General features: G+C 46.1%; 2 protein-coding genes across 2 annotated transcripts; one reads left to right on the forward strand and one right to left on the reverse strand.

Moving 5' to 3' along the window:
- Positions 1–1361: 1361 nt before the first annotated feature.
- Positions 1362–12116, reverse strand: NOP9 (NOP9 nucleolar protein). The gene is made up of 11 exons (XM_033084528.1): positions 11972–12116; positions 10534–10643; positions 10269–10389; positions 9712–9861; positions 8651–8792; positions 8057–8246; positions 7748–7888; positions 7041–7148; positions 4937–5152; positions 3068–3173; positions 1362–1507 (listed from the first exon to the last, which is right to left on the reverse strand). Exons 1-11 carry the CDS (start codon positions 12114–12116, stop codon positions 1362–1364), a joined length of 1575 nt encoding a protein of 524 aa, XP_032940419.1.
- Positions 12117–12935: 819 nt separating this feature from the next.
- Positions 12936–26002, forward strand: ARMC5 (armadillo repeat containing 5). The gene is made up of 5 exons (XM_033084529.1): positions 12936–13290; positions 14771–14881; positions 16309–16742; positions 20334–20718; positions 25863–26002. Exons 1-5 carry the CDS (start codon positions 13014–13016, stop codon positions 26000–26002), a joined length of 1347 nt encoding a protein of 448 aa, XP_032940420.1. The 5' UTR covers positions 12936–13013.
- Positions 26003–27153: the final 1151 nt, after the last annotated feature.

Consider the following 27153-nt stretch of genomic DNA (forward strand, 5'->3'; position numbering starts at 1 on the left):
GGGCGTGGTCAGAGCACCAGGCCCCGCCCATTGCCCCTCCCACTAAACCACGCCCACCCTCATTAAGCCACGCCCACCCTCATTAAGCCACGCCCACCCTCATTAAACAGACTTAAAGAAAACCACCAAAAAAAGGAAAAAAATATAAAAAATTTAATTTAAATATTGCAGGGGGCGTGGTCAGAGCCCCAGCCCCACACTAAGCCACGCCCACCCTCATTACGCCACGCCAATTCCCATTAAGCCACGCCCACCCTCATTAAACAGACTTAAAGAAAAACACCCAAAAAAGGAAAAATACATAAAAAAATTTAATTTAAATTTCACAGGGGGCGTGGTCAGAGCACCAGGCCCCACCCATTGCCCCTCCCACTAAACCACGCCCACCCTCATTAAGCCACGCCCGTTCCCTTAAGCCACGCCCACCCTCATTAAACAGACTTAAAGAAAAACACCCAAAAAAGGAAAAATACATAAAAAATTTAATTTAAATTCTGCAGGGGGCGTGGTCAGAGCACCAGGCCCCGCCCATTGCCCCTCCCACTAAACCACGCCCACCCTCATTTAACCACGCCCGTTCCCATTAAGCCACGCCCACCCTCACTAAATAGACTTAAAGAAAAACACCACAAAAAGGAAAAAAATGTAAAAAATTTAATTTAAATTTTTGCAGGGGGCGTGGTCAGAGCCCCAGCCCCCAGCCCCACACTAAGCCACGCCCACCCTCATTAAGCCACGCCCACCCTCATTAAACAGACTTAAAGAAAAACACCCAAAAAACGAAAAATACATTAAAAATTTAATTTAAATTTTGCAGGGGGCGTGGTCAGAGCACCAGGCCCCGCCCATTGCCCCTCCCATTAAACCACGCCCACCCTCATTAAACCACGCCCATTCCCATTAAGCCACGCCCATTCCCATTAAACAGACTTAAAGAAAAACACCAAAAAAAGGAAAAAAATTTAAAAAATTTAATTTAAATTTTGCAGGGGGCGTGGTCAGAGCCCCAGGCCCCGCCCATTGCCCCTCCCATTAAACCACGCCCACCCTCATTAAGCCACGCCCGTTCCCTTAAGCCACGCCCATTCTCATTAAACAGACTTAATGAAAAACACCAAAAAAAGGAAAAAAATATAAAAAATTTAATTTAAATTTCACAGGGGGCGTGGTCAGAGCACCAGGCCCCGCCCATTGCCCCTCCCATTAAACCACGCCCACCCTCATTAAGCCACGCCCACCCTCATTAATCCACGCCCATTCCCATTAAGCCACGCCCACCCTCATTAAATAGACTTAAAGAAAAACACCAAAAAAAGGAAAAAAATGTAAAAAATTTAATTTAAATTTCACAGGGGGCGTGGTCAGAGCCCCAGGCCCCGCCCCCTGCGCCCCTCCCCCCTCTGGAGCCGCTCCCATCCCCCCCTGTCCCTGAGGAAAAATTCCAGCCCCAAATTCCGGGCGGCGCCGCGGCCGTGGGGGTCCCGCAGCAGCTCCTGCAGGTGGGGGGCTGCAGAATTTGGGGAGAAAAAAGGAAAAATTGGGTCAGAGGGAGTGTCAGAAAATCAATAAAAATAACAAAAAAATTTGGAATAAAATAATTCCAAAATAAATTAAAATATTCTAAAATTTCGCTTTAAAATAATGCCAAAGTAAAATAAAATAAATCAAAATAACACAGAAATGTTACATAAAATAATCTCAAAATAAATGAAAATATTTTAAAAATTCTCCCTAAAAAAATGCCAAAACAAAATCCCAAAATAAAACAGAAAATAAAATAACACAAAAATCTTGTATAAAATAATTCCAAAATAAACCAAAGTATTGTAAAAATTAGCCCGAAAATAATCCCAAAATAAAATTCCAATATAAACCAAAATAAATCAAAATAACTCAGAAATATTACATAAAATAATCCCAAAATAAACCAAAATAAATCAAAATAACTCAGAAATATTACATAAAATAATCCCAAAATAAATCAAAATAAATCAAAATAACACAGAAATCTTACATAAAATAGTCCCAAAATATACCAAAATATTCTAAAAATTCTGCCTAAAATAATCCCAAAATAAATAAAAATAACACAGAAATATTACATGAAATAATCTCAAAATAAATCAAAACAAATCAAAATAACACCGAAATTTCATCCAAAAAAATTCTAAATTAAAATTTAAATAACACAGGAATTTTATATAAAATAATCCTAAACTAATGCAAAAATAAATCAAAATAACACAAAAATTTTCCCTAAAAGAATGCTAAAATTCAACCAAAATAACACACAAAATGCCCAATTTTATGAATTTTCCCAAAATTCCGGCATTTTGCCCCAATACCGAGCTCGGCGGCCATCTTGGTTCTCTGGATGACGTCACTTCCTGTCCAAATTCCCCCAAAAAATCCCTAAAAATTAAAAAAAATCCTCCCAAAAAATCTCTCAAAACCCCCCAAAATTCTCTCTAAAAATGCCCAATTTTGTGAATTTTCCCAAAATCTCAGGATTTTCCCCCAATACCGAGCTCGGCGGCCATCTTGGCTCTCTGGATGACGTCACTTCCTGTCCAAATTCCTCAAAAAAATCCCTAAAAAAATCCCAAAAAATCCCTAAAAATTCCTAAAAATCCCAAAAAATTCTCTCTAAAAATGCCCAATTTTGTGAATTTTCCCAAAATCTCAGGATTTTCCCCCAGTACCGAGCTCGGCGGCCATCTTGGCTCTCTGGATGACGTCACTTCCTGTCCAAATTCCCCAAAAAAATCCCTAAAAAATCCAAAAAAATCCCCAAAAATTCCTAAAAATCTCTAAAAATCCCCAAAAATTCCCCTCTAAAAATGCCCAATTTTGTGAATTTGCCCAAAATTTTGGGATTTTGGCCCAGTACCGAGCTCGGCGGCCATCTTGGTTCTCTGGATGACGTCATTTCCTGTCCAAATTCCCCCAAAAAGTCCCTAAAAAATCCCAAAAAATCCCCAAAAATTCCTAAAAATCCCCAAAAATTCTCTCTAAAAATGCCCAATTTTGTGAATTTTCCCCAAATTTTGGGATTTTGGCCCAGTACCGAGCTCGGCGGCCATCTTGGCCCTCTGGATGACATCACTTCCTGTCCAGGCCGCGTCCAGCACTCGGCTCCCGCTCCGATCCCGCGCCAGCAGCGCCCAGTGACCCTGAGAGGGAAAAAAAATCACAAAAAAATCCTAAAAAATCCTTTTTTTTTTAAATTAAAAAATCATAATTTCTTTGCTAAAAAACACCTCAAAAATCACTTTTTTATTTCTAAATAATTACATTTTTTTTCTTAAAAATCTGATTTTTTTTACATTGAAATACCTCAAAAATCAGATTTTTTTCTGAAAGAATCAGATTTTTTGTCAAAAAGCACCTTTAAAAAAATCACATTTTTTTCCTATAAAAATCACATTTTTTCCCTAAAAAATCAGATTTTTTTACAGAAAAACACCTTAAAAATCACATTTTTATCCTAAAAAAACAAGATTTTTTTGCCTAAAAACACCTAAAAAAATTATATTTTACTTCAAATTACATTGAAAACCACAAATCTTTTTCCTTAAAAATCAGATTTTTCTTCTGAAAAACACCTTAAAAACCACTTATTTTTTCCTAAAAAATCAGATTGTTTTTGTAAAAAATAATTATTTTTTGGATGAAAAATATCTCAAAAATCTGATTTTTTTGCCAAAAAATACTTTAAAAATCAGACTGTTCTTGTTAAAAAAATTCAGATTTTTTTGCTAAAAACACACCTAAAAAATCTGATTTTTTTGCCAAAAAAACACCTAAAAATTCCGATTTTTTTGCTAAAAACACACGTAAAAAATCTGATTTTTTTGCCGAAAAATACTTTAAAAACCAGATTATTTTTGCTAAAAAAATTCAGATTTTTTTGCTAAAAACACACCTAACAAATCTGATTTTTTTGCTAAAAAATCACTTTTTGCTGAAAAAAATCACATTTTTTCCCCAAAAATTCAGATTTTTTTGCTAAAAACATACCTAAAAAATTCAGAATTTTTTGCCGAAAAAACACCTAAAAATTCAGATTTTTTTGCTAAAAACACACGAAAAAAACCAGACTTTTTGCCAAAAAATACTTTAAAAATCAGATTATTTTTTCTAAAAAAACTCAGATTTTTTTGCTAAAAACAGACCTAAAAAATCCGATTTTTTGCTAAAAAATCACTTTTTTTTTCTGAAAAAAATCACATTTTTCCCCAAAAACTCCGATTTTTTTTGCGAAAAAAATCACATTTTTTTTCTGAAAAAAATCACATTTTTTCCCCAAACACTCAGATTTTTTTGCCAAAAAAACACCTAAAAAATCTGATTTTTTTGCCCAAAAAACACCTAAAAAGTCTGATTTTTTTGCCGAAAAAACACTTAAAAAATCAGATTTTTTTGCCGAAAAAACACCTAAAAAATCTGCTTTTTTTGCCAAAAAAACACCTAAAAAATCAAATTTTTTTGCCAAAAAACTCTTGAAAAATCAGATTATTTTTGCTAAAAAAATTCCAATTTTTTTGCTAAAAACACATCTAAAAAATCTGACTTTTTTGCCAAAAAAAACCCTAAAAAATCTCATTTTTTTGCCAAAAAAACACCTAAAAAATCAGCTTTTTTTGCCAAAAAATACTTCAAAAGTCAGATTATTTCTGCTAAAAAAACTCAGATTTTTTTGCTAAAAGCACACCTAAAAAATCTGATTTTTTTGCTAAAAAAACTTAAAAAATCTGATTTTTTTGCCGAAAAAACACCTAAAAAAATCAGATTTTTTTGCCAAAAAAACACCTAAAAAATCTGATTTTTTTGCCAAAAAAACACCTAAAAAATCAGATTTTTTTGCGAAAAAATCACATTTTTTTGCTGAAAAAAATGCCATTTTTTCCCCAAAACCTCTGATTTTTTTCCCTACCTGGAGGCGGCGCAGGAGGCGTTTCCGGGCGCTCCCGGGGACGTTTGGGGAGTCGAGGATTCGCTCCCAGAGGCGGCTCCCGGGGGGGCTCCGCGCCAGCGCCGGCAGCGCCGGGGGGGGCAGCGCCAGCAGCGACCCCCAAATTGGGGAGGGGTCCCGGAAACGCAGCAGGAGCTGCAGGGCCAGGGACCCCCAGAGGGACACGGCGGGAAGGGGCTGGGGGGGAAAAAACGGGAAAAAAATGGGAATTTTAAGGTAAAAAATGGGGAAAAAAATGGGAATTTTTGAGGGAAAAACAGGAAAAAAAAAGAGAATTTTATGAGTGGAAGTGAGAAAAAAAATTGGAATTTTTGGAGGGAAAATTGGAAAAAAAAAGAGAATTTTAAGGTAAAAAATGGGAAAAAAAATGGGAATTTTTGGGGGGAAAAATGGGGAAAAAAAGAAAATTTTAAGGGTAATAAATGGGCAAAAAATGGGAATTTTTGAGGGAAAAATGGGGAAGAAAAAGAGAATTTTATGAGTGGAAATGAGAAAAAAAATTGGAATTTTTGAGGGAAAAACGGGAAAAAAAAGAGATTTTTATGGTAAAAAACGGGAAATGTTATGGGGGGAAATGGGGAAAAAATTGGAATTTTTAAGCGAAAAAGGGGAAAAAAAAGAGAATTTTAAGGTAAAAAATGGGAAAAAAAATCGGAATTTTTGAAGGAAAAATGGAGAAAAAAAAGAGAATTTTATGGTAAAAAAGGGGAAATTTTATGGGGGGAAATGGGGAAAAAAATTGGAATTTTTGGAGGGGAAATAGGAAAATAAAAGGATTTTTATGAGTGGAAATGAGAAAAAAAATTGGAATTTTTGAGGGAAAAAGGGGGAAAAAAAAGAGAATTTTATGAGTGGAAATGAGAAAAAAAATTGGAATTTTTGAGGGAAAAACGGGGAAAAAAAAGAGAATTTTATGGGAAAAAACGGAAAATTTTATGGGAGGAAATGGGAAAAAAAATTGGAATTTTTGGAGAGGAAATAGGAAAATAAAAGGATTTTTATGAATGGAAATGAGAAAAAAAAATTGGAATTTTTGGGGGGAAAAATGGGGAAAAAAAGAAAATTTTATGGGTAATAAATGGGGATTTTACGGGCAAAAAATGTGATTTTTTAAGGGAAAAATGGGGAAAAAAGAGAATTTTATGGGAAAAAACGGGAAAAAAAATTGGAATTTTTGAGGGAAAAACGGGGAAGAAAAAGAGAATTTTATGAGTGGAAATGAGAAAAAAAATTGGAATTTTTGAGGGAAAAATGGGAAAAAAAAGAGAATTTTATGGTAAAAAACGGGAAATTTTATGGGGGGAAATGGGGAAAAAATTGGAATTTTTAAGGGAAAAACGGGGAAAAAAAGAGATTTTTATGGTAAAAAATGGGAAATTTTATGGGGGGAAATGGGGAAAAAATTGGAATTTTTGAGGGAAAAACGGGAAAAAAAAGAGAATTTTATGAGTGGAAATGAGAAAAAAAAAATGGAATTTTTGGAGGAGCAATAGGAAAATAAAAGGATTTTTTCGGGGGGAAATGTGAAAAAAAATGGGAATTTTTTTGAGGAAAAACAGGAAAAAAAATGGGAATTTTTTGAGGGAAAATGGGAAAAAAATGAAAATTTTGTGGGCAAAAAACGGGAATTTTTTTGGCAAAAATTGGGAATTTTTGTGGGGAAAATGGGAATTTTATGGATAATAAATGGGAATTTTTTGGGGAGGAAAATGAGGATTTTATAGGCAATAAATGGGAATTTTGGTTGAAAAAATAAAGTTAATTTTGAGGGGGAAACAAATGAAATTTTTGGAGGGAAAAAAAGGAAATTTCAGGGTGAAAAAATGGGAATTTAGGATTATAAAAAAAAAAGAGAGAAAAAAGAAAACACAAAAAAAATCAAATTGAAGTCAAATCAGCACCAAAAATTGGGCGGGAAAACCCCGCCCCCGTCAGACCCCGCCCCCTCAAGCCCCGCCCACTTTAACCCCACCGCGTTTAAGCCCCACCCACTTTAAGCTCCGCCCACAAACCAATCCCAGTTTAAGCCCCGCCTACTTTACCCCTTAAGCCCCTCCCCCCTTACCTCAGGCTCCGCCCCCTCCTGGTCTTCGGCCCCGCCCCCCAGTGGGCGGAGCTGGGCCAGGGCGGCGACGCACTGGGGGTGCTTGGGCGGGGCCCAGCAGCGCAAGGCCTGATGGGAAAGGGTCGGGGCTTAAACAGGCGTGGTCCAAAAAAGGGGGGAGTGGCCTCATAATGGGCGTGGTCTTGCGGTAAATGGGTGTGGCTTAATTTGAAAATGAAAATGGGCGGGGTCTAAAATGGGTGGGGCTTTTTAATTGAAAGGGGCGTGGCCTAAAGGGGTGGGACCAAATTCGGGTATTTAAAATGGGAGCGCACATTTGAGTGGGTGTGGCTTGAAGGGGCGGGGTCTAAATGGTAGAAAGTGGGCGTGGCTTAAATAAAATCTGATCGTGTTTAATGCAAAGTGGGTGTGGCTTAATGGGAAGTGGGCGTGGCTTGAAGGACGCAGGGTTTAGCACAAGGAGGCGCGGTTTAGCATAAAGGGGCGTGGCCTAGCACAAACTGGGCGTGGTTTAATAAAAAATTATAGCAAAGCTTTGGCAGCAAAGGGGCGTGGCCTCACACAAAGTGGGAGTGGCCTGGCACAAAATGGGCGTGGCCTAGCACAAAAGTGGGTGTGGTTAAGCACAAAGAGGCGTGGCCTAGCACTAAAGTGGGTGTGGTTAAGCACAAAGAGGTGTGGCCTAGCGCCAAGGGGGCGTGTCCCACCTGGAAGAGCCACCTGAGGGCGTCGCCCTGGAGCCGCGGGTGCCGCTGGGCCGCCCCCAGCAGGGCGATCAACACCCCGGGGTGGCCCCGGGCCAGCGGCTCCTCCAGGGCGGGGCCCAGCTCCGACAGCACCTCCGACACCTGCGGGGGCGGGGCCGGAAGTGAGGCACTCATTAACATACCCAAGCCACGCCCCCACAACCCTAAGCCCCGCCCACCACCCTCACAGCCAATGAAATTCTCCCATTAGGCCCCACCCCTTTAAGGTTTCAGCCATTTAAGCCCCACCCCAATTTAAGCCCCGCCTACCACATCCTCGGGGGCGTGGTCCAGGAGCCGCTGCAGGCCGTGATTGGCCACTCGGTGCGAGGCCACGCCCCTCACGTGACCTTTGAGGTGACCCCGGAAGAGCTCCCGGAGTCCCTGGGGGTCCAGGGCTGTCATGGCCGCCTCCAGGAGGCGGGACCGGGCGGGGTCCTGCAGTGACGTCAGCAGGGGGCTGGGCCAATCAGAGAGAGGGGATCAGGGAGGGCGGCCAATCAGAGAAAAGGGATCAGGGAGGGCGGCCAATCAGAGGGAAGGGATCAGAATCAGCGGCCAATCAGAGAGAAGGGATCAGGGACGGCGGCCAATCAGAGAACAGGGATCAGGAACAGTGGCCAATCAGAGAGAAGGGATCAGGGAGGGCGGCCAATCAGAGAGAGGGGATCAGGGAGGGCGGCCAATCAGAGGGAAGGGATCAGAATCAGCGGCCAATCAGAGAAAAGGGATCAGGAACAGCAGCCAATCAGAGAGAAGGGATCAGGAACAGCAGCCAATCAGAGAAAAGACAATCAGGGAGCCCATGATCCCTCCCAGCCAATCAGCAGGGAGCAGCGGAGGCAGCAGCCAATCAGCACTCACCTGTGGCCGTGGGCGGGGCTGTCCTGGCCGAGGCAGCCAATCAGGGCGCGGCAGAAGCGGGAGCAGGCCGGGGATTGGCTGCGGTGCAGGGCGGAGAGCGCCCCCTGCAGGCAGAGGCTGGCGCAGGCCGGGCTCAGCAGGGCTGGGGAATTTGGGGAAAATTTGGGGAAATTTGGGAAAAAATCCGGGATTTAGGTGAAATTTGGGGGACATTTGGGGGTTTTGGAGGAAATTTGGGGGAAAATTTGGGATTTCAAGAGAAAGTTGGGGATTTTGGGGAAAATTTGGGGGAAATTTTGGGATTTTGGGGGAAAATTTGGGGATTTTGGTGAAATTTGGGGGAAATTTGGGGATTTTGGGGGAAAATTTGGGGATTTTGGTGAAATTTGGGGAAATTTTGGGGGAAAATTTGGGGATTTCAGGAGAAATTTGGGGGAATTTTGGGATTATAGAAGAAATTTGGGGATTTTGGTGAAATTTGGGGGAAATTTGGGGATTTTGGGGGAAAATTTGGGGATTTTGGTGAAATTTGGGGGAAATTTTGGGATTTTGGGGGAAAATTTGGGGATTTCAGGAGAAATCTGGGGAAAATTTTGGGATTATAGAAGAAATTTGGGGATTTGGGTGAAATTTGAGATTTTGGGGAAGATTTAGGAGAAATTTGGGGATTTTGGTGAGTTTTGGGGAAGTTTTGGGGGAATTGGGGAATTTTAGAAGAAGTTTGGAAATTTTAGGGGAAATTTGGGGGTTTTAGGGGAAAACTTGGGGATTTTACCAAAAATGGGGGAAATTTGGGGACTTGGGGGAAGACTTAGGAGAAATTTTGGGATTTTAGGGCAAATTTGTGGGAATTTGGGGATTTTAGGAGAAATTTTGGGATTTTCAGGGAAACAGGGCAGATTTGAATGCTTTCTTGGGAGTGATTTTTAGGCTGATTTTTGGGGTGATTTTGGGCAGATTTTGGGGTTTTTTTGGGGTGATTTTGGAGTTTTTTGGGAGTGATTTTTGGGCAGATTTTGGGGTTTTTTTGGAGTTTTTTTAGGTGATTTTGGGGCTCTCACCTGGCATTTCCTTCTCCAAGCCCTGGGCCAGCTCCTCCAGCAGGGGGCGGAACCAGGCCGGAAGCTCCGCCCCCTTTGGCTTTGGCTCCTCCCCTTCCAGCGCTGGCCACGCCCACTTCTTCTTTGGCTCCGCCCCCTCGGGGTCAGGAACTGGAGAAGGGACAGAAATTTGGGGGGGGAGATTCCCCAAAAATTCCCCCAAAATCTCAAAAATTCCCCCAAAATCTCCAAATTTCCCCCCAAAACCCCCAATTTCTCCCAAAAAACTTCAAATTTCACCCCAAATTCTCCTAAAAACACCCCAAAATCCCCACATTTCTCCCTAAACCCACCCCAATTTCTCCCCCAAACCCCCCAAAATCCCAAAATTTCTCCCCAAAATCCCCAAATTTCCCCCAAAAATCCCCAAATTTCTCTCAAAATCTCCAAATTTCCCCCTAAATATCCCCAAATTTCACCCCAAAATCTCCTAAAAATGCCCCAAAATCCCCAAATTTCCCCCCCAAACCCCCAATTTTCCCCAAAAAAATCCCCAAATTCCCCCCCAATCTCCTCACCTTTATCCCCCGTGCCCCCCAGCACCCCCAGCAGCGCCCTGAGCACGAAGCTCCCGTTGGGGTCCCGGGCCAATCCCCCCAAATCTTTGCCCACCTCCCCCACCAGCCCCTCCAGCAGCTCCTGCAGCCCCTCCCCCACCCCCTGCCCCTCCCCCAGCAGGGCCAGCAGCCGGGCCAGGCCGGCCTGGAGCAGCCTGGACCCCCCAGGGTGGGCCCAGAGCCCCCCAGAAATGAGGGGGAGCAGCAGGGGGGGCAGGGAGGGGGCAGGGCTGAGGGGCAGGAGGCGCAGGAGGAGCCGGGAGGGTCCTGGGGACACGGCCAGGATTTGGGGAGGGGCCGAGGCGGCTTCGGAGAGCACGGCGGGGACGAAGAGAGCTGAAAAACAGAAAAAAAATTGGGTTAAATATAATAAAACAATAATTAAATACAGAAAATGGAGATTAGGTACGAAAAGATCGGAATTGAATGCGATAAAATGGGGTTAGGAGAGGGGAAAATGCCAAAAAATGGCAAATCCCCCACAAATTCCCCCATAAATCGCCTCATAAACCCCAGAATCCACTCATACGCCCCCCAAATTCCCCTCAGGGACCCCAAAATCTCCTCATAAATCCCCAAGTCCCCTCAAAAATGCCCTCAGAGTGCCCCAAATCCCCTCATAAATCCCCAAAATCCCCTCAGAAACCCCTAAACCCCTCATAAACCCCCTAAACCCCTCATAAACCCCCAAATTCCCTCATAAATCCCCAAGTCCCCTCATAAATCCCCCCAAATCCCCTCAGGGATCCTCAAATCCCCTCATAAACCCTCAAATCCCCTCATAAACCCCCAAATTCCCTCATAAACCCCCAAATTCCCTCATAAACCCCCCAAATCCCCTCATAAATCCCCTCAGGCACCCCCAAATTTCCCCATAAATCCCCAAATTCCCTCATAAATCCCCCCAAATCCCCTCAGAGATCCTCAAATCCCCTCACAAATCCCCTCATAAACCCCCAAATTCCCTCATAAATCCCCAAAATCCCTCATAAACCCCCCAAATCCCCTCATAAATCCCCCCAAATCCCCTCATAAATCCTCAAATCCCCTCATAAACCCCCAAATTCCCTCATAAACCCCCAAATCCCTTCATAAATCCCCCCAAATCCCCTCAGGGATCCTCAAATCCCCTCATAAATCCCCAAATTCCCTCATAAATCCTCAAATCCCCTCAGGGATCCCCAAATTCCCTCATAAACCCCCAAATTCCCTCATAAATCCCCAAATTCCCTCATAAGCCCCCCAAATTCCCTCATAAACCCCCAAATTCCCTCATAAATCCCCAAATTCCCTCATAAGCCCCCCAAATTCCCTCATAAACCCCCAAATTCCCTCATAAACCCCCAAATTCCCTCATAAATCCCCCCAAATCCCCTCAGGGATCCTCAAATCCCCTCATAAACCCCCAAATCCCCTCATAAACCCCCCAAATTCCCTCATAAATCCCCTCATAAACCCTCAAATCCCCTCAGGGATCCCCAAATTCCCTCATAAGCCCCCCAAATTCCCTCATAAACCCCCCAAATCCCCTCATAAATCCCCTCAGGCACCCCCAAATTTCCCCATAAACCCCCAAATTCCCTCATAAATCCCGAAATTTCCCCATAAATCCCCAAATCCCCTCATAAATCCCCTCATAACCCCCCCCCCAAGCCGCCCCTCACCGAGCTCCTCCTCGCTCAGCCCCTCCTCCAGCATCTCCAGGGCTCTCCGGAAATACTCGGCGGTGTCGGGATCGAGGCGAGGCACCGACTGTCGCCGCTGTCGCGACAGGCCCGGCCCGGCGGGCGCCGCCGCGTGCGCCGCCATCTTGGCCGGGAACGGCGCCAAATCCCGGGAAATCTCGCGAGTTTTCACCGCTGTCAATCAACGCTTGCCCCGCCCCCCGCGCCGCGGCTGTGGCCACGCCCACCGGGCTGTCAATCATCCCGCCCCTGGGCTGTCAATCACTCGCTGCTCCGCCTATTTTGCATAATTTATTCTTTTTTTTCCCCTCAATCTTTTGGCTGCCTGTCAATCAATTAGCCAATCAATCGATGGATCAATCACCGGTTTTGCTATTGATCATCCATGGCCCCTCTCTTGTCTGTGGAGCTCGCTTTATGCTTAGTCAATTAAATCAATCAATTAATCATTACCTGATGAATCATGCCCCTTTCTACATCAATCAATAAATCAATCAATCATCCGTAGTCCTGTCAATCACCCATGGGTCCAATTCCCTTCACACACCAGCTGTCAATCATAGATAACCACGCCCCCTTCCCACCTCACACACCACCTGTCAATCATTTATAATCACGCCCCTTCCCCCCTCACACACACCTGTCAATCATAGATTACCACGCCCTCTTCCCCGTCACACACACCTGTCAATCATCCATGGGTCCCCTTCCACTCACACACTGTCTGTCAATCATAGAGAACCACGCCCCCTTCCCCCGCACACACCACTGTCAATCACAGCTCACCACGCCCCTTCTCCCTCACACACCTGTCAATCACAGATCACCACGCCCCCTTCCCCTCACACGCCGCTGTCAATCCCCAAGCCCCGCCCCTTTCCCATCAGCCCCCGCGCTCCGCGTCCCTCCCCCTCTCCCTTCCCCCGCTCTCTCCGTGCCCCCTCCCCGCCGTTCCCCCCTCCGCCCGTTCCGCCCCTCACCGTTCCGCTTTTTTATTTTTCAATTTTTATTTCCCCCCGCCATGTCCGAGTCCCTGGGCTGGTGCGTGGAGGCCGTGCGGGCCGCGGCCGAGCCCTCGCTGTCGCGGGCGCTGCAGGCCCTGCGCGGCCGCCACACGAGGCGGGCCGGGGGCCCCGCGCGGTTCCGCGAACGCGGAGGCCTCGGGCCCCTGCTGGAGCTGGTGGGGCCCGAGAGGCCCAGACGGGTCCTGGAGCTGGCGCTGAGCGTGCTCGGGAATTGCTGCACCGAGCCCGGCTGCCGGCGGCAGGCCCGGAGCCTCGGGGGGGTCCCGCGGTTGGGTGAGTGAGGGGGAAAGGTGAGGGGTGTGAGGGGAAAATGAAGAAAAAATGTCGGGTGTGAGGGAAAAAGTGACAGGAATGAGGGGAAAAGTGCTGGAAGTGAGGGAAAATTGAGGGAAAAGTGCTGGGTGTGAGGGAAAAAGTGCTGGGAGTGAGGGAAAAATGAGGGAAAAAGTGCTGGGTGTGAGGGGAAAAGCACCAGAAATTAGAGAAAAATAGCGGGAATGAGGGAAAGCGCCAGGAATGAGGGAAAAAGTGCCGGGAATGAGGGAAAAAAGCACCAGGAATGAGGGAAAAAGTGCCGGGAATGAGGGAAAAAGTGCCGGGAATGAGGGAAAATGAGGAAAAAATGTCAGGTGTGAGGGAAAAAGTGCCCAGAACGAGGGAAAAATGAGGGAAAAAGTGGTGGGTGTGAGGGGAAAAGCACCAGAAATGAGAGAAAAATAGCGGGAATGAGGGGGAAAGCGATGGCAGTGAGGGGAAAATGAAGAAAAAATGTCGAGTGTGAGGGAAAAAGTGCTGGGAGTGAGGGAAAAATGAGGGAAAAAGTGCCGGGAATGAGGGAAAAATGAGAGAAAAATTTCGGGAATGAGGGAAAAAGTGCTGGGAGTGAGGGAAAAAGTGCTGGAAGTGAGGGAAAAAGTGACAGAAATGAGGGAAAAAGTGCCGGGAATGAGGGGAAAAGTGCCGGGAATGAGGGAAAAAAGCACCAGGAATGAGGGAAAATTGAGGGAAAAATGTCAGGTGTGAGAGAAAAAGTGCCGGGAATGAGGGAAAAAGTGCTGGGAGTGGGGGAAAATTGAGGGAAAAAGTGATGGGTGTGAGGGAAAAATGAGGGGAAAATGTCACATGTGAGGGGAAAAAGCACCAGGAATGAGAGAAAAATAGCGGGAATGAGGGGAAAAAATACCAGGAATGAGGGGAAAATGAAGAAAAAATGTCGAGTGTGAGGGAAAAAGTGCTGGGAGTGAGGGAAAAATGAGGGAAAAAGTGATGGGTGTGCGGGAAAAATGAGAGAAAAATGTCGGGTGTGAGGGGAAAAAGTGATGGGAGTGAGGGAAAAAGTGACAGAAATGAGGGAAAAAGTGCCGGGAATGAGGGGAAAAAGCACCAGGAATGAGGGAAAATGAGGAAAAAATGTCAGGTGTGAGGGGAAAAGTGCCAGGAATGAGGGGAAAAGTGCTGGAAGTGAGGGAAAAATGATGGGTGTGAGGGAAAAAAGCACCAGGAATGAGAGAAAAATAGCGGGAATGAGGGGAAAAAATACCAGGAATGAGAGAAAATGAAGAAAAAATGTCGGGTGTGAGGGAAAAAAAGTGTCAGGAATGAGGGAAAATGATTGGGAATGCCTGAACCTGCTGACCTTTGACCTCTGACCTTTGTGTCCCTCAGTGTCCATCCTGGCTGTCCCCAATGTCCCCGAGGGTGTCGCCGGCCTGTGACCCCTGTGACCTTTAACCTCTGACCTTTGTGTCCCCAGTGTCCATCCTGGCTGTCCCCAATGTCCCCGAGGGCGTGGCCGGCCGCGCCGCTCGAGCTTTGGCCAACCTGGCCCTGGAGGCGCCGGGAGCGCGGGAGGTGCTGGAGGCAGGTGAGGGGAGACACAAAAACGACACAGAATCAACCCAGAAATGTCCTGAAATCAACCCAAAATCAACACAAAAATCACCAAAAATATCACCCCAAATAGCCCCAAAAATGACAAAAATATCCTGAAATCAGCTCAAAAATATCACCCCAAATAGCCCCAAAAATGACAAAAATATCCTGAAATCAGCTCAAAAATATCACCAAAAAATGACCAAAAATGTCCTGAAATCAGCTCAAAAAAATCACCAAAAAATCACCAAAAATATCCTGAAATCAGCCCAAAAATATCACCCCAAATAGCCAAAAAATCACCAAAAATATCACCCCAAATAGCCCCAAAAATGACCAAAAATATCCTGAAATCAGCCCAAAAAATCAACAGAAATATCCTGAAATCAGCTCAAAAAAATCACCAAAAAATGACCAAAAATATCCTGAAATCAGCCCAAAACAACGGCCAAAAATCACCCAAAATGACCCAAAAAAATCCCCCCAAATATTGTAAAAAAATCTTTCGAAAATAAAAAAAAATTCCCAAAAAATCCCCAAAAATTCCCTAAAAAAAACCCAAAAAATCCTCAAAAAATCCCAAAAAATCCCCCAAAAAAATCCCTAAAAAATCCCTAAAAATTCCAAAAAAAATCCCCAAAAAATCCCCAAAAATTCCCAAAAAATCCCCCAAAAAAATCCCCAAAAATCTTTAAAAAATCCCAAAAAAAATCCCAAAAAAATTCCCAAAAAATCCCCCAAAAATCCCGAAAAATTCCTAAAAAATCCCCAAAAAGTCCCGAAAAATTCCCAAAAATGCCCAAAAAATCTTTAAAATATCCAAAAAAAATCCCAAAAAATCCCCAAAAAATCCCCAAAAAATCCAAAAAAAATCCCAAAAAATCCCCAAAAATCCCCCAAAAAATCCCAAAAAATCCACAAAAAAATCCAAAAAAATCCCCAAAAATTCTTTAAAAAAATCCAAAAAATCCCCAAAAAATCAAAAAACCCTCCAAAAATTCCAAAAAAAATCCCAAAAATTCTTTAAAAAAATCCCCAAAAATCCTAAAAAAATCCCCCAAAAATTCCCCAAAAATCCCCCAAAAAATCCCTAAAAATCCCCAAAAAATCCCCAAAAAATCCCAAAAAATCCCCAAAAAATAAAAAAAAAAATCCCCAAAAATCCCCCAAAAAATCCCCAAAAAATCAAAAAAAAATCCCCGAAAAATCCCAAAAAATCCCCAAAAAATAAAAAAAATCCCCAAAAAACCCCCAAAAATTCCCCAAAAAATCTTTAAAAATTAAAAAAAAAATCCCAAAAAAATCCCCAAAAAATCCCAAAAAATCCCCAAAAATTCCCTAAAAAATCCCAAAAAATCCCCAAAATTTTAAAATAATTCAAATTTTCTAACCCATTTTTTTTAACCCTTTCCTCCCCAGGCGCCGCCCCCCTCCTCATCTCCCTGGCCTCCTCCTGCACCTCCCCCACCCCCCTGCTCAACTCCGCCCGCGCCCTCCGCATCCTCTGCCCCTCCCCCACCCCGCAGACCCCTCCCCCACCCTCGCTGCCCCTCCCCCACCGCGCCCTGGCCGTCTCCACCCTCAGCTCCCGCCTGTCCCTGCTGTCCCCGTGCCACCCCTGCTGTCCCCTCCTCCTGAGGTCCCTCCGAGCCTTGGTGGCCCCGCCGTGCCCGGGGGTGGTGGCCGAGGGTGCCACCCCCGCCCTGGAGGTTCTGGTGAATTTGGGGAGGGGTCCCGAGGAGTCCCGGGGGGCTGCCCTGGCCGTGCTGGCGGCTCTGAGCGCTCAGGGCCGGCTCAGACCCAAATTGGGGGAGCTGGGGGTGGTCGAGGTGGTGGTGGAGGCGGTGAGGAGGGGGCTGGGGGGTGGGGGAGGGGAATGGGAGGAGGGGGTGGAGTTGGAGGGGGGGGAATTGGGGTGGGGGCTCAAATTTGGGGGGGAGAAAGTGGGTGGGGGTCGCAAATTTGAGGGTGGTGTCGAGTTTGAGGGAGCTAAATTGGGTGGGGGTCCCAAATTGGAAGGGTCTGAAATGGGTGAGGGGTCTAAATTGGGTTGGGGTCCCAAATTTGAGGGTGGTCCCAAGTTTGAGGGGCCTAAATTGGGTGGGGGTCCCAAATTAGAAGGATCTGAAATGGGTGAGGGGTCTAAATTGGGTGGGGGTCCCAAATTTGAGGGGTTTGAATTGGGTGGGGGTCCCAAATTTGAGGGTGGTGCCGAGTTTGAGGGAGCTAAATTGGGTGGGGGTCCCAAATTTGAAGGGTCTGAAATGGGTGAGGGGTCTAAATTGGGTGGGGGGTCCAAATTTGGGGGCTCTAAAATGGGTGGGGGTCCCAAATTTGAAGGATCTGAAATGGGTGAGGGAGCTGAATTGGGTGGGGGTCCCAAATTTGGGGGGGATAAAGTGGGTAGGGGTCCCAAATTTGAGGGTGGTCCCAAGTTTGAGGGAGCTAAATTGAGTGGGGGTCCCAAATTTGGGGGCTCTAAATTGGGTGGGGGTCCCAAATTGGAAGGATCTGAAATGGGTGAGGGGTCTAAAATGGGTGGGGGGTCCAAATTTGGGGGGTCTAAATTGGGTGGGGGGTCCAAATTTGAGGGGTTTAAATTGGGTGGGGGTCCCAAATTGGAAGGATCTGAAATGGGTGAGGGGTCTAAAATGGGTGGGGGGTCCAAATTTGGGGGCTCTAAAATGGGTGGGGGTCCCAAATTTGAAGGGTCTGAAATGGGTGAGGGGTCTAAAATGGGTGGGGGGTCCAAATTTGGGGGGTCTGAATTGGGTGGGGGTCCCAAATTTGGGGGGTCTGAATTGGGTGAGGGGTCTAAATTGGGTGAGGGGTCCAAATTTGGGGGGTTTAAATTGGGTGAGGGGTCTAAATTTGAGGGTGGGGGTCCCAAATTGGGTGGGGGTCTCAAATTTGAGGGTCCCAAATTGGGTGGGGGTCTCAAATTTGAAGGATCTAAAATGGGTGAGGGGTCTAAAATGGGTGGGGGGTCCAAATTTGGGGGGGATAAAGTGGGTGGGGGTCCCAAATTTGAGGGTGGTCCCAAATTTGAGGGTCCCAAATTGGGTGGGGGTCCCAAATTTGAGGGTCCCAAATTGGGTGGGGGTCCCCATTTGAATGGGGGGCCCGAATTTGGGTCTGGGGGTCCCAAATTAAAGGGTGGGGATCCCAAATTTGGGTCTGGGGGTCCCAAATTAAAAGGGGGGAGTCCCCAATTTGGGTCTGGGGGTTCCAAATCCGGCTCAAAGCGTCCCAAACTCGAGGCTGGGGGTTCCCAATTTGGGTCTGGGGGTTCCCAATCCCATAAAAATCCCAAATCTGGGTCTGGGGGTTGCCAGTTTAGGTCAGGGTCTCCTCAATTTGAGTCTGGGGGTCCCAAATTTGGGTCTGGGGGTTCCAAATCCCACAAAATTCCCAAATTCGAGTCAGAGTCTCCTCAATTTGGGGCTGGGGGTTCCCAATCCCTCCCCCAATTTGGGTCTGGGGGTTCCAAATCCCAGAAAAATCCCAAATTTGGGTCTGGGGGTTCCCAATTTGAGTCTGGGGTCTCCAAACGCGATCCTGGGGGTTCCCTGTCCCCCCAATTTGAGTCTGGGGGTTCCCAATCACACAAAAACCCCAAAATTGAGTCTGGGGGTTCCCAATTCGGGTCTGGGGGTTCTAAATTTGAGTCTGGGGGTTCCCAATCACACAAAACCCCCAAATTTGAGTCTGGGGGTTCCAAACTCGAGTCTGGGGGTTCCCTCTCCCCCCAATTTGAGTCTGGGGGTCCCAAATCAACCAAACGCCCCCAATTCGAGTCTGGGGGTTCCCAATTCGAGTCTGGGGGTTCCCAATTTGAGTCTGGGGGTTCCCAACCCCACAAAAACCCCAAATTCGAGTCTGGGGGTTCCCTCCCCCCCCAATTCGAGTCTGGGGTCTCCAAACCCCCCCTCCCTCCCCAATTCGACTCTGGGTGTTCCCTCCCCCCCCAATTTGAGTCTGGGGGTTCCCAACCCCATAAAAATCCCAAACCCGAGTCTGGGGGTTCCCAATTTGAGTCTGGGGTCTCCCTCCCCCCGCTCTCCCCCCAATTCGAGTCTGGGGGTCCCAAATCAACCAAACGCCCCCAATTTGAGTCTGGGGGTTCCCAATCACACAAAAATCCCAAAATTGAGTCTGGGGGTTCCAAATTCGAGTCTGGGGGTTCCCTGCGCCCCCAATTTGAGTCTGGGGGTTCCCACCCCCCCCAATTCGTTCCTAGGGGTTCCCACCACCCCCTCTCCTCCCAATTTGAGTCTGGGGGTTCCCTGTCCCCCCAATTTGAGTCTGGGGTCTCCAAACCCGAGTCTGGGAGTTCTCTCCCCCCCCTCCCCCCTCAATTTGAGTCTGGGGGTTCCCAACCCCATAAAAACCCCAAATTTGAGTCTGGGGCTTCTAAGTTCAAGTCTGGGGGTTCCAAGTTCAAGTCTGGGGGTTCCCAATTCGGGTCTGGGGGTTCCAAATTTGGGTCTGGGGGTTCCCAATCACACAAAAACCCCGAATTTGAGTCTGGGGTCTCCAAACCCGATCCTGGGTGTTCCCTTCCCCCCCAATTCGAGTCTGGGGGTTCCCAATCACACAAAAACCCCAAATTTGAGTCTGGGGGTTCCCAATCACACAAAAACCCCAAATTTGAGTCTGGGGGTTCCCAATCACACAAAAACCCCAAATTTGAGTCTGGGGTCTCCAAGCCCGAGTCTGGGAGTTCCCTTCCCCCGCTCCCCCCCCAATTTGAGTCTGGGGGTTCCAAATTTGAGTCTGGGGTCTCCAAACCCGATCCTGGGGGTCCCAAATCAACCAAACCCCTCCTGCCCCCCCAATTTGAGTCTGGGGGTTCCCAATTTGAGTCTGGGGGTTCCCAACCCCATAAAAATCCCAAATTTGAGTCTGGGGGTTCCCAATTCGAGTCTGGGGTCTCCCTCCCCCCGCTGTCCCCTCAATTCGAGTCTGGGGGTCCCAAATCAACCAAACGCCCCCAATTTGAGTCTGGGGGTTCCCAATCACACAAAACCCCCAAATTCGAGTCTGGGGGTTCCAAATTCGAGTCTGGGGGTTCCCTCTCCCCCCAATTTGAGTCTGGGGGTTCCCTCCCCCCCCAATTCGAGTCTGGGGTCTCCAAACCCGATCCTGGGAGTTCCCTCCCCCCCCTCCCCCCCCAGTTCGAGTCTGGGGTCTCCAAACCCCCCCTCCCCCCCCAATTTGAGTCTGGGGGTTCCCAATTTGAGTCTGGGGTCTCCCTCCCCCCGCTGTCCCCCCAATTCGAGTCTGGGGGTCCCAAATCAACCAAACGCCCCCAATTTGAGTCTGGGGGTTCCCAGCTCCAATCTTGGGGTTCCCAATTCGGGTCTGGGGGTTCCCTGCCCCCCCAGTTCGAGTCTGGGGGTTCCCTGCCCCCCCAATTTGGGTCTGGGGGTTCCCTGCCCCCCCAATTTGAGTCTGGGGGTTCCCTGCCCCCCCAATTTGAGTCTGGGGTCCGCGCGCTGTGCCTGCTGTGCCGCGAGGCCGTGAACCGCGCCCGCGTTCGCCGCTGCGGGGGCCTGGGGGCGCTGCTGGGGATCCTGCGCGAGCCCCGCGCCGGGCGCTGGCACCGCCGGGCCCTGCTGGCCTTGGCCGCCTTCGCCTGGGACCCGCTGGCGCTGGGCAGGCTGGGACGGGCCGGGCTGGTGCCGCTGCTCGCCAGGGGGCTGCGGGGGGAGGGGAGGGGGGGGGAGGGGCTGTGGGGGGAGGGGATGGAGATGGAGATGGAGGAGGAGGAGGAGGAGGGGGAGGAAGAGGAGGCGGCGTCGGTGGATTGGCCTCGGGAGAGGAGAGGTGGAGGAGGGAGGAGGTGAGTGGGGAGGGGGCGTGGGGATGTTGGGGAGGGGGCTTAGATGGGATTTAGGGGGGTTTAGGGGGGTTTGGGATGTTGGGGAGGGGTCCTGGGGTGATGGGGAGGGGGCTTGGGTTTGATTTAGGGGGTCCTGGGGGACTTTGGGATATTGGGGAGGGGGCTTAGGGGGCATTTAAGGGGGTTTGGGGTATTGGGGAGGGGTCCTGGGGGGGGTTTTTAGGGGGTCCTGGGGGAGTTTAGGGGGTGATTTAGGGGGGTTTGGATATTGGGGAGGGGTCCTGAGGGGGGTTTGGGGGGGATTTAGGGGGGTTTGGGATATTGGGGAGGGGTCCTGGGGGGGATTGGCCTCGGGAGAGGAGAGGTGGAGGAGGGAGGAGGTGAGTGGGGAGGGGGCGTGGGGGGTGTTGGGGAGGGGGCTTAGGGGGATGGGGAGGGGTCCTGAATTTGATTTTGGGGGTGGAGGGTATTGGGGAGGGGGCTTGGAGGGGATTTAGGGGGATTTGGGATATTGGGGAGGGGGCTTGGATGGGATTTAGGGGGTCCTGGGGGGGATTGGGATATTGGGGAGGGGGCTTCAGGGGGTGAGGAGGGGTCCTGAGAGGGTTTTGGGGGGTTTGGGATATTGGGGAGGGGGCTTGGATGGGATTTTAGGGGGTTTGGGATATTGGGGAGGGGGCACAGGGGATATTGGGGAGGGGTCCTGGGGTATTGGGGAGGGGTCCTGAGGGGATTTAGGGGGGTTTGGGATATTGGGGTAGGGTCCTGGGGGGAATTTGGGGGGATTTTGGGGGGTTTGGGGTATTGGGGAGGGGTCCTGGGGTGATGGGAAGGGGAGTTTGGGGGGGTTTGGGATGTTGGGGAGGGGGCTTGGGTGGGATTTATGGGGTCCTGAGGGGATTTAGGGGGTGATTTAGGGGGGTTTGGGATATTGGGGAGGGGTCCTGCAGGGGATTTAGGGGGATTTGGAGGGGATTGGGATATTGGGGAGGGGTCCTGGGGGGGATTCAGGGGGTTTGGGATATTGGGGAGGGGTCCTGGAGGAGACTTTTGGTAATTTGGGGAGGGGTCTCCCTGTCCATTTCACTCTCCATTTTCCCGTTTTTAACCCCATTTTTTCTCTCTTTTTTCCCCCTCCCCAGCCCCCTCCCCCCCTCTCTCACCTCCCTGTGCCTCCCCCCGACCCCTCCCCAATTTTGGGGCGACCCCCGAAGCCCCCAGACCCCGGCGCTGCTGCTGCTGTCCCGCCTGGCCGAGACCCCCGACCCCTGCCCCGCGCTCCCCTCCCCCACCCTGGTCTCGGCCTTGTTGATTCACCTGCAGCGCTGCCCCCGCCCCTCCCCCCGCGCCCCCCGGCTGCTCCAGGTCCTGGTGCGGAACCCCCAATTCCTGGGGGCGTTGATTGAGGGGTTCGTCCCCTCCCTGATCCATTCAAGGTTGATTTTGGGGCTGGGGGAGGGGATGGAGACCCCTCCCCAAAAATGGGGCCGGAGGAGGGAGAGGCTCAGAGAGCTGGGTGAGTCCGATTGGGATTTTTGGGATTTTTTTGGGATTTTTGGGGATTTTTTTGGGGATTTTTTTGGGGATTTTTGGGGATTTTTTTGGGATTTTTTGGGATTTTTTTGGGGAATTTTTGGGGATATTTTGGGGATTTTTTGGGATCTTTTTAGAATTTTTTGGGGATTTTTTGGGGATTTTTTGGGGATTTTTTTGTGATTTTTTTAGAATTTTTTTGGGATTTTTTTTGGGATTTTTTTGGGTTTTTTGGGGATTTTTTGGGATTTTTTGGGGATTTTTTGGGATTTTTTTGGGATTTTAGGGGGAAATTTGGGGATTTTTTGGGGATTTTTTGGGGATTTTTTGGGATTTTTTGGGATTTTTTTGGGTTTTTTGGGATTTTTTGGGATTTTTTTGGGGATTTTTTTGGATTTTTTGGGGATTTTTTTGGGGATTTTTTGGGGATTTTTTGGGGGGAATTTGGGATTTTTTTGGGGATTTTTGGGGATTTTTTTGGGGATTTTTTTGGGATTTTTTTGGGATTTTTTGGGGATTTTTGGGGATTTTTTTGGGATTTTTTTGGGATTTTTTTAGGATTTTTTTAGAATTTTTTTGGGATCTTTTTAGAATTTTTTTGGGATTTTTTTAAAGAATTTTTGGGATTTTTTTAAAGAATTTTTTTGGGATTTTTTGGGATTTTTTTGGATTTTTTGGGGATTTTTGGGGATTTTTTGGGATTTTTTTGGGGATTTTTTGGATTTTTTTGGGGATTTTGGGGGGAAATTTGGGGATTTTTTTGGATTTTTTGGGATTTTTTTGGGATTTTTTTGGGATTTTTGGGGGATTTTTTTGGGATTTTTTTTGGGATTTTTTGGGGATTTTTTGGGGATTTTTTGGGATTTTTTGGGGATTTTTTGGGATTTTTTTGGGATTTTTTTGGGATTTCTGGGGATTTTTGGGATTTTTTGGAGATTTTGGGGGGAATTTGGGTGGAATTTGGAATTTTGGGGTTTATTTGGGGATTTTTGGGGGGGATTTTTGGATTTTTTGGGGATTTTTTGGGGATTTTTTTGGGATTTTTTTGGGATTTTTTGGGGATTTTTTGGGGATTTTTTTGGGTTTTTGGGGATTTTTTGGGATTTTTTGGGGATTTTTTGGGGATTTTTTGGAATTTTTGGGGATTTTTTTTGGGATTTTTTAGGGATTTTTTGGGGATTTTTTGGGATTTTTTGGGGATTTTTTGGGATTTTTTGGGATTTTTTTGGGATTTTTTTGGGATTTTTTTGGGATTTTTTTGGGATTTTTTGGGATTTTTTTGGGGTTTTTTGGGATTTTTGGGGATTTTTTGGGGATTTTTGGGGATTTTTTGGGGGGGAAATTCGGGGATTTTTTGGGATTTTTTGGGGATTTTTGGGACTTTTTTGGGGATTTTTTGGGGATTTTTTGGGATTTTTTGGGATTTTTTGGGATTTTTTTTGGGATTTTTTTGGGATTCTTGGGATTTTTTGGGATTTTTTGGGATTTTTTTTGGGATTTTTTGGGGATTTTTTTGGGGATTTTTTTGGGATTTTTTGGGGATTTTTTGGGATTTTTTTGGGATTTTTTTTTATTTTTTGGGATTTTTTGGGGGATTTTTTTGGGATTTTCTTGGATTTTTTCGGATTTTGGGGATTTTTGGGGATTTTTTGGGGATTTTTTGGGATTTTTTGGGGATTTTTTGGGATTTTTTGGGGATTTTTTGGAATTTTTGGGGATTTTTTTTGGGGATTTTTTGGGATTTTTTGGGGATTTTTTGGGGATTTTTTGGGGATTTTTTGGGGATTTTTGGGGATTTTTTTGGGGATTTTTTTGGCATTTTTTTGGGATTTTTTGGGATTTTTTGGGGATTTTTTGGGGATTTTTTGGGGTTTTTTGGGGATTTTTTGGGATTTTTTGGGGATTTTTTGGGATTTTTTTGGGGATTTTTTGGATTTTTTTGGGATTTTTTGGGATTTTTTTGGATTTTTTGGGATTTTTTTGGGATTTTTTGGGATTTTTTGGGGATTTTTTGGGGACTTTTTTGGGATTTTTGGGATTTTTTTGGATTTTTTGGGATTTTTTGGGATTTTTGGGGGGGATTTTTTGGGGATTTTTTTGGGATTTTTTTTGGGATTTTTTGGGATTTTTTGGGATTTTTTAAAGGGATTTTTTTGGATTTTTTGGGATTTTTTGGGGATTTTTTTGGGATTTTCTTGGATTTTTTCGGATTTTGGGGATTTTTTGGGATTTTTTGGGATTTTTTGGGATTTTTTGGGATTTTTTGGGATTTTTTTGGGATTTTTGGGGGTTTTTTTGGGATTTTTTTGGGATTTTTTGGGATTTTTTTGGGATTTTTGGGGGTTTTTTGGGGATTTTTTGGGATTTTTTTGGGGATTTTTTGGGATTTTTTTTTGGTTTTTGGGCATTTTTTTTGGATTTTGGGGGGAAATTTGGGGATTTTTTGGGATTTTTTGGGGATTTTTTGGGGATTTTCTGGGGATTTTTTTGGATTTTTTGGGGATTTTTTTGGGGATTTTTTGGGGATTTTTTGGGGATTTTCTGGGGATTTTTTTGGGATTTTTTGGGATTTTTTGGGGATTTTTTTGGGATTTTTTGGGATTTTTTGGGGATTTTTTTGGGATTTTTTTGGGATTTTTTTGGGGATTTTTTTGGGATTTTTTGGGGATTTTTGGGGATTTTTTGGGGATTTTTTGGGATTTTTTGGGGATTTTTTGGGATTTTTTGGGATTTTTTTGGGGGAATTTGGGATTTTTTGGGGATTTTTTTGGGATTTTTTGGGATTTTTGGGATTCTTGGGATTTTTTGGGGATTTTTTGGGGATTTTCTGGGGATTTTTTTTGGGATTTTTTGGGGATTTTTTTGGGATTTTTTGGGATTTTTTGGGGATTTTTTTGGGATTTTTTTGGGATTTTTTTTGGGATTTTTTTGGGATTTTTTGGGGATTTTTTGGGATTTTTTGGGAATTTTTTGGGATTTTTTAGGATTTTTTGGGGGATTTTTTTGGGATTTTTTGGGGATTTTTTTGGAATTTTTTGGGGATTTTTTGGGGATTTTTTGGGGATTTTTTGGGATTTTTTTAGAATTTTTTTGGGGATTTTTTGGGATTTTTTTGGATTTTTTGGGGATTTTTTGGGGTTTTTTGGGGATTTTTTGGGGATTTTTTGGGATTTTTTGGGGATTTTTTGGGGATTTTTTGGGGATTTTTTTGGGGATTTTTTGGGATTTTTTGGGGATTTTTTTGGGGATTTTCTTGGGATTCTTGGGATTTTTTGGGATTTTTTGGGATTTTTTGGGATTTTTGGGGGAAATTTTGGGATTTTTTGGGGTGAAATTTGGGAGCTTGGGGGGGGAATTTGGGGATTTTTAGAGGGAAATTTGGGGAAATTTTCAGATTTTTGGGGTGGATTTTGGAAGAGATTTGGGGATTTTTGGGGGATTTTTAAAGAGATTTTGGGGAGAATTTTGGGTGAATTTTGGGTGAATTTTGGGGAGATTTCGGGAGGGATTTTTTTGGGAATCTGGGGCCGATTTTGGGTTCATTTTGGCTGATTTTGGTGATTCCAAATTTCCCATTTTTCTGTTGTCCCCCCAGGCCGGGCCCTGCTGGGCGCGCTGGGCGCGGCGGCGGCGGCGCCGTTCGGGCTCGGGCTCCTGCGGCACGGCCTGAGCGCGGCGGGGACACCCCGGGCACGGGCGGCGGCCGCCGCGGCCACGGCGCTGCTGGCGCGGTGAGAGACGGCAAAAAACCCGAAATGTGGGGAAATATCGCGATATGTCGCGATAGAGGGGTCAGCGTCACGATATATCGCGATACTGACTCTTCTATGGTGATATATCGTGATACTGACTGCTCTGTCGCGATATATCGTGATACTGACTCTTCTATCGCGATATATCGCCATGCTGACTCTTCTATCATGATATATTGTGATACTGAGTCTTATATCGTGATATATCATCATGCTGACTGCTCTATCGTGATATATCGTGATACTGACTCCTCTATCGCGATATATCGTGATACTGACTCTTCTATCGTGATATATTGTGATACTGACCGCTCTATCGCGATATATCATGATACTGACTGCTCTATCGCGATATATCGCCATGCTGAATCTTCTATCGCGATATAGCACGATACTGACCGCTGTATCACGATATATCACGATACTGACTCTTCTATCGTGATATATCGCAATACTGACTTCTCTATCATGATATGTTGTGATACTGACTCTTCTAGCGTGATATATCGTGATGCTGACTCTTCTATCATGATATATCGCGATACTGACGCTTCTATCGCAATATATCGCCATGCTGAGTCCTCTATCGCGATATATCGTGATACTGACCGCTCTATAGCAATATATCACGATACTGACGCTTCTATAGTGCTATATCGCGATACTGACTCTTCTATCGTGATATATCGTGATACTGACTGCTCTATCATGATATATCGTGATACTGACTCTTGTATCATGATATATCGCGATACTGACTCCTCTATCACGATATATCGCCATGCTGACTCTTCTTATTGTGATATATCGTGATACTGACTCTGCTATCGTGATATATCGCCATGCTGACTCTTCTATCGCGATATATCATGATACTGACTCCTCTATTGCGATATATCGTGATACTGACTCTTGTATCGCGACATATCGTGAGATGTCCCTTCCGATATCGCGACATATCGCGACATCGACTCCCTTATTGCGATACATCACGGCGCTGACGACTCTACCGCGACATATCGCCATGCTGACTCTTCTTATCGTGATATATCGTGATATTGCCCTTCCCATGTCGTGATATATCGCGATAGTGACTCCCCTGTTGTGATATATCACAGCACTGACTGCCTTATT

Source organism: Catharus ustulatus, chromosome 40 (genome assembly GCF_009819885.2).
Source record: "Catharus ustulatus isolate bCatUst1 chromosome 40, bCatUst1.pri.v2, whole genome shotgun sequence".
Taxonomy (NCBI): domain Eukaryota; kingdom Metazoa; phylum Chordata; class Aves; order Passeriformes; family Turdidae; genus Catharus; species Catharus ustulatus.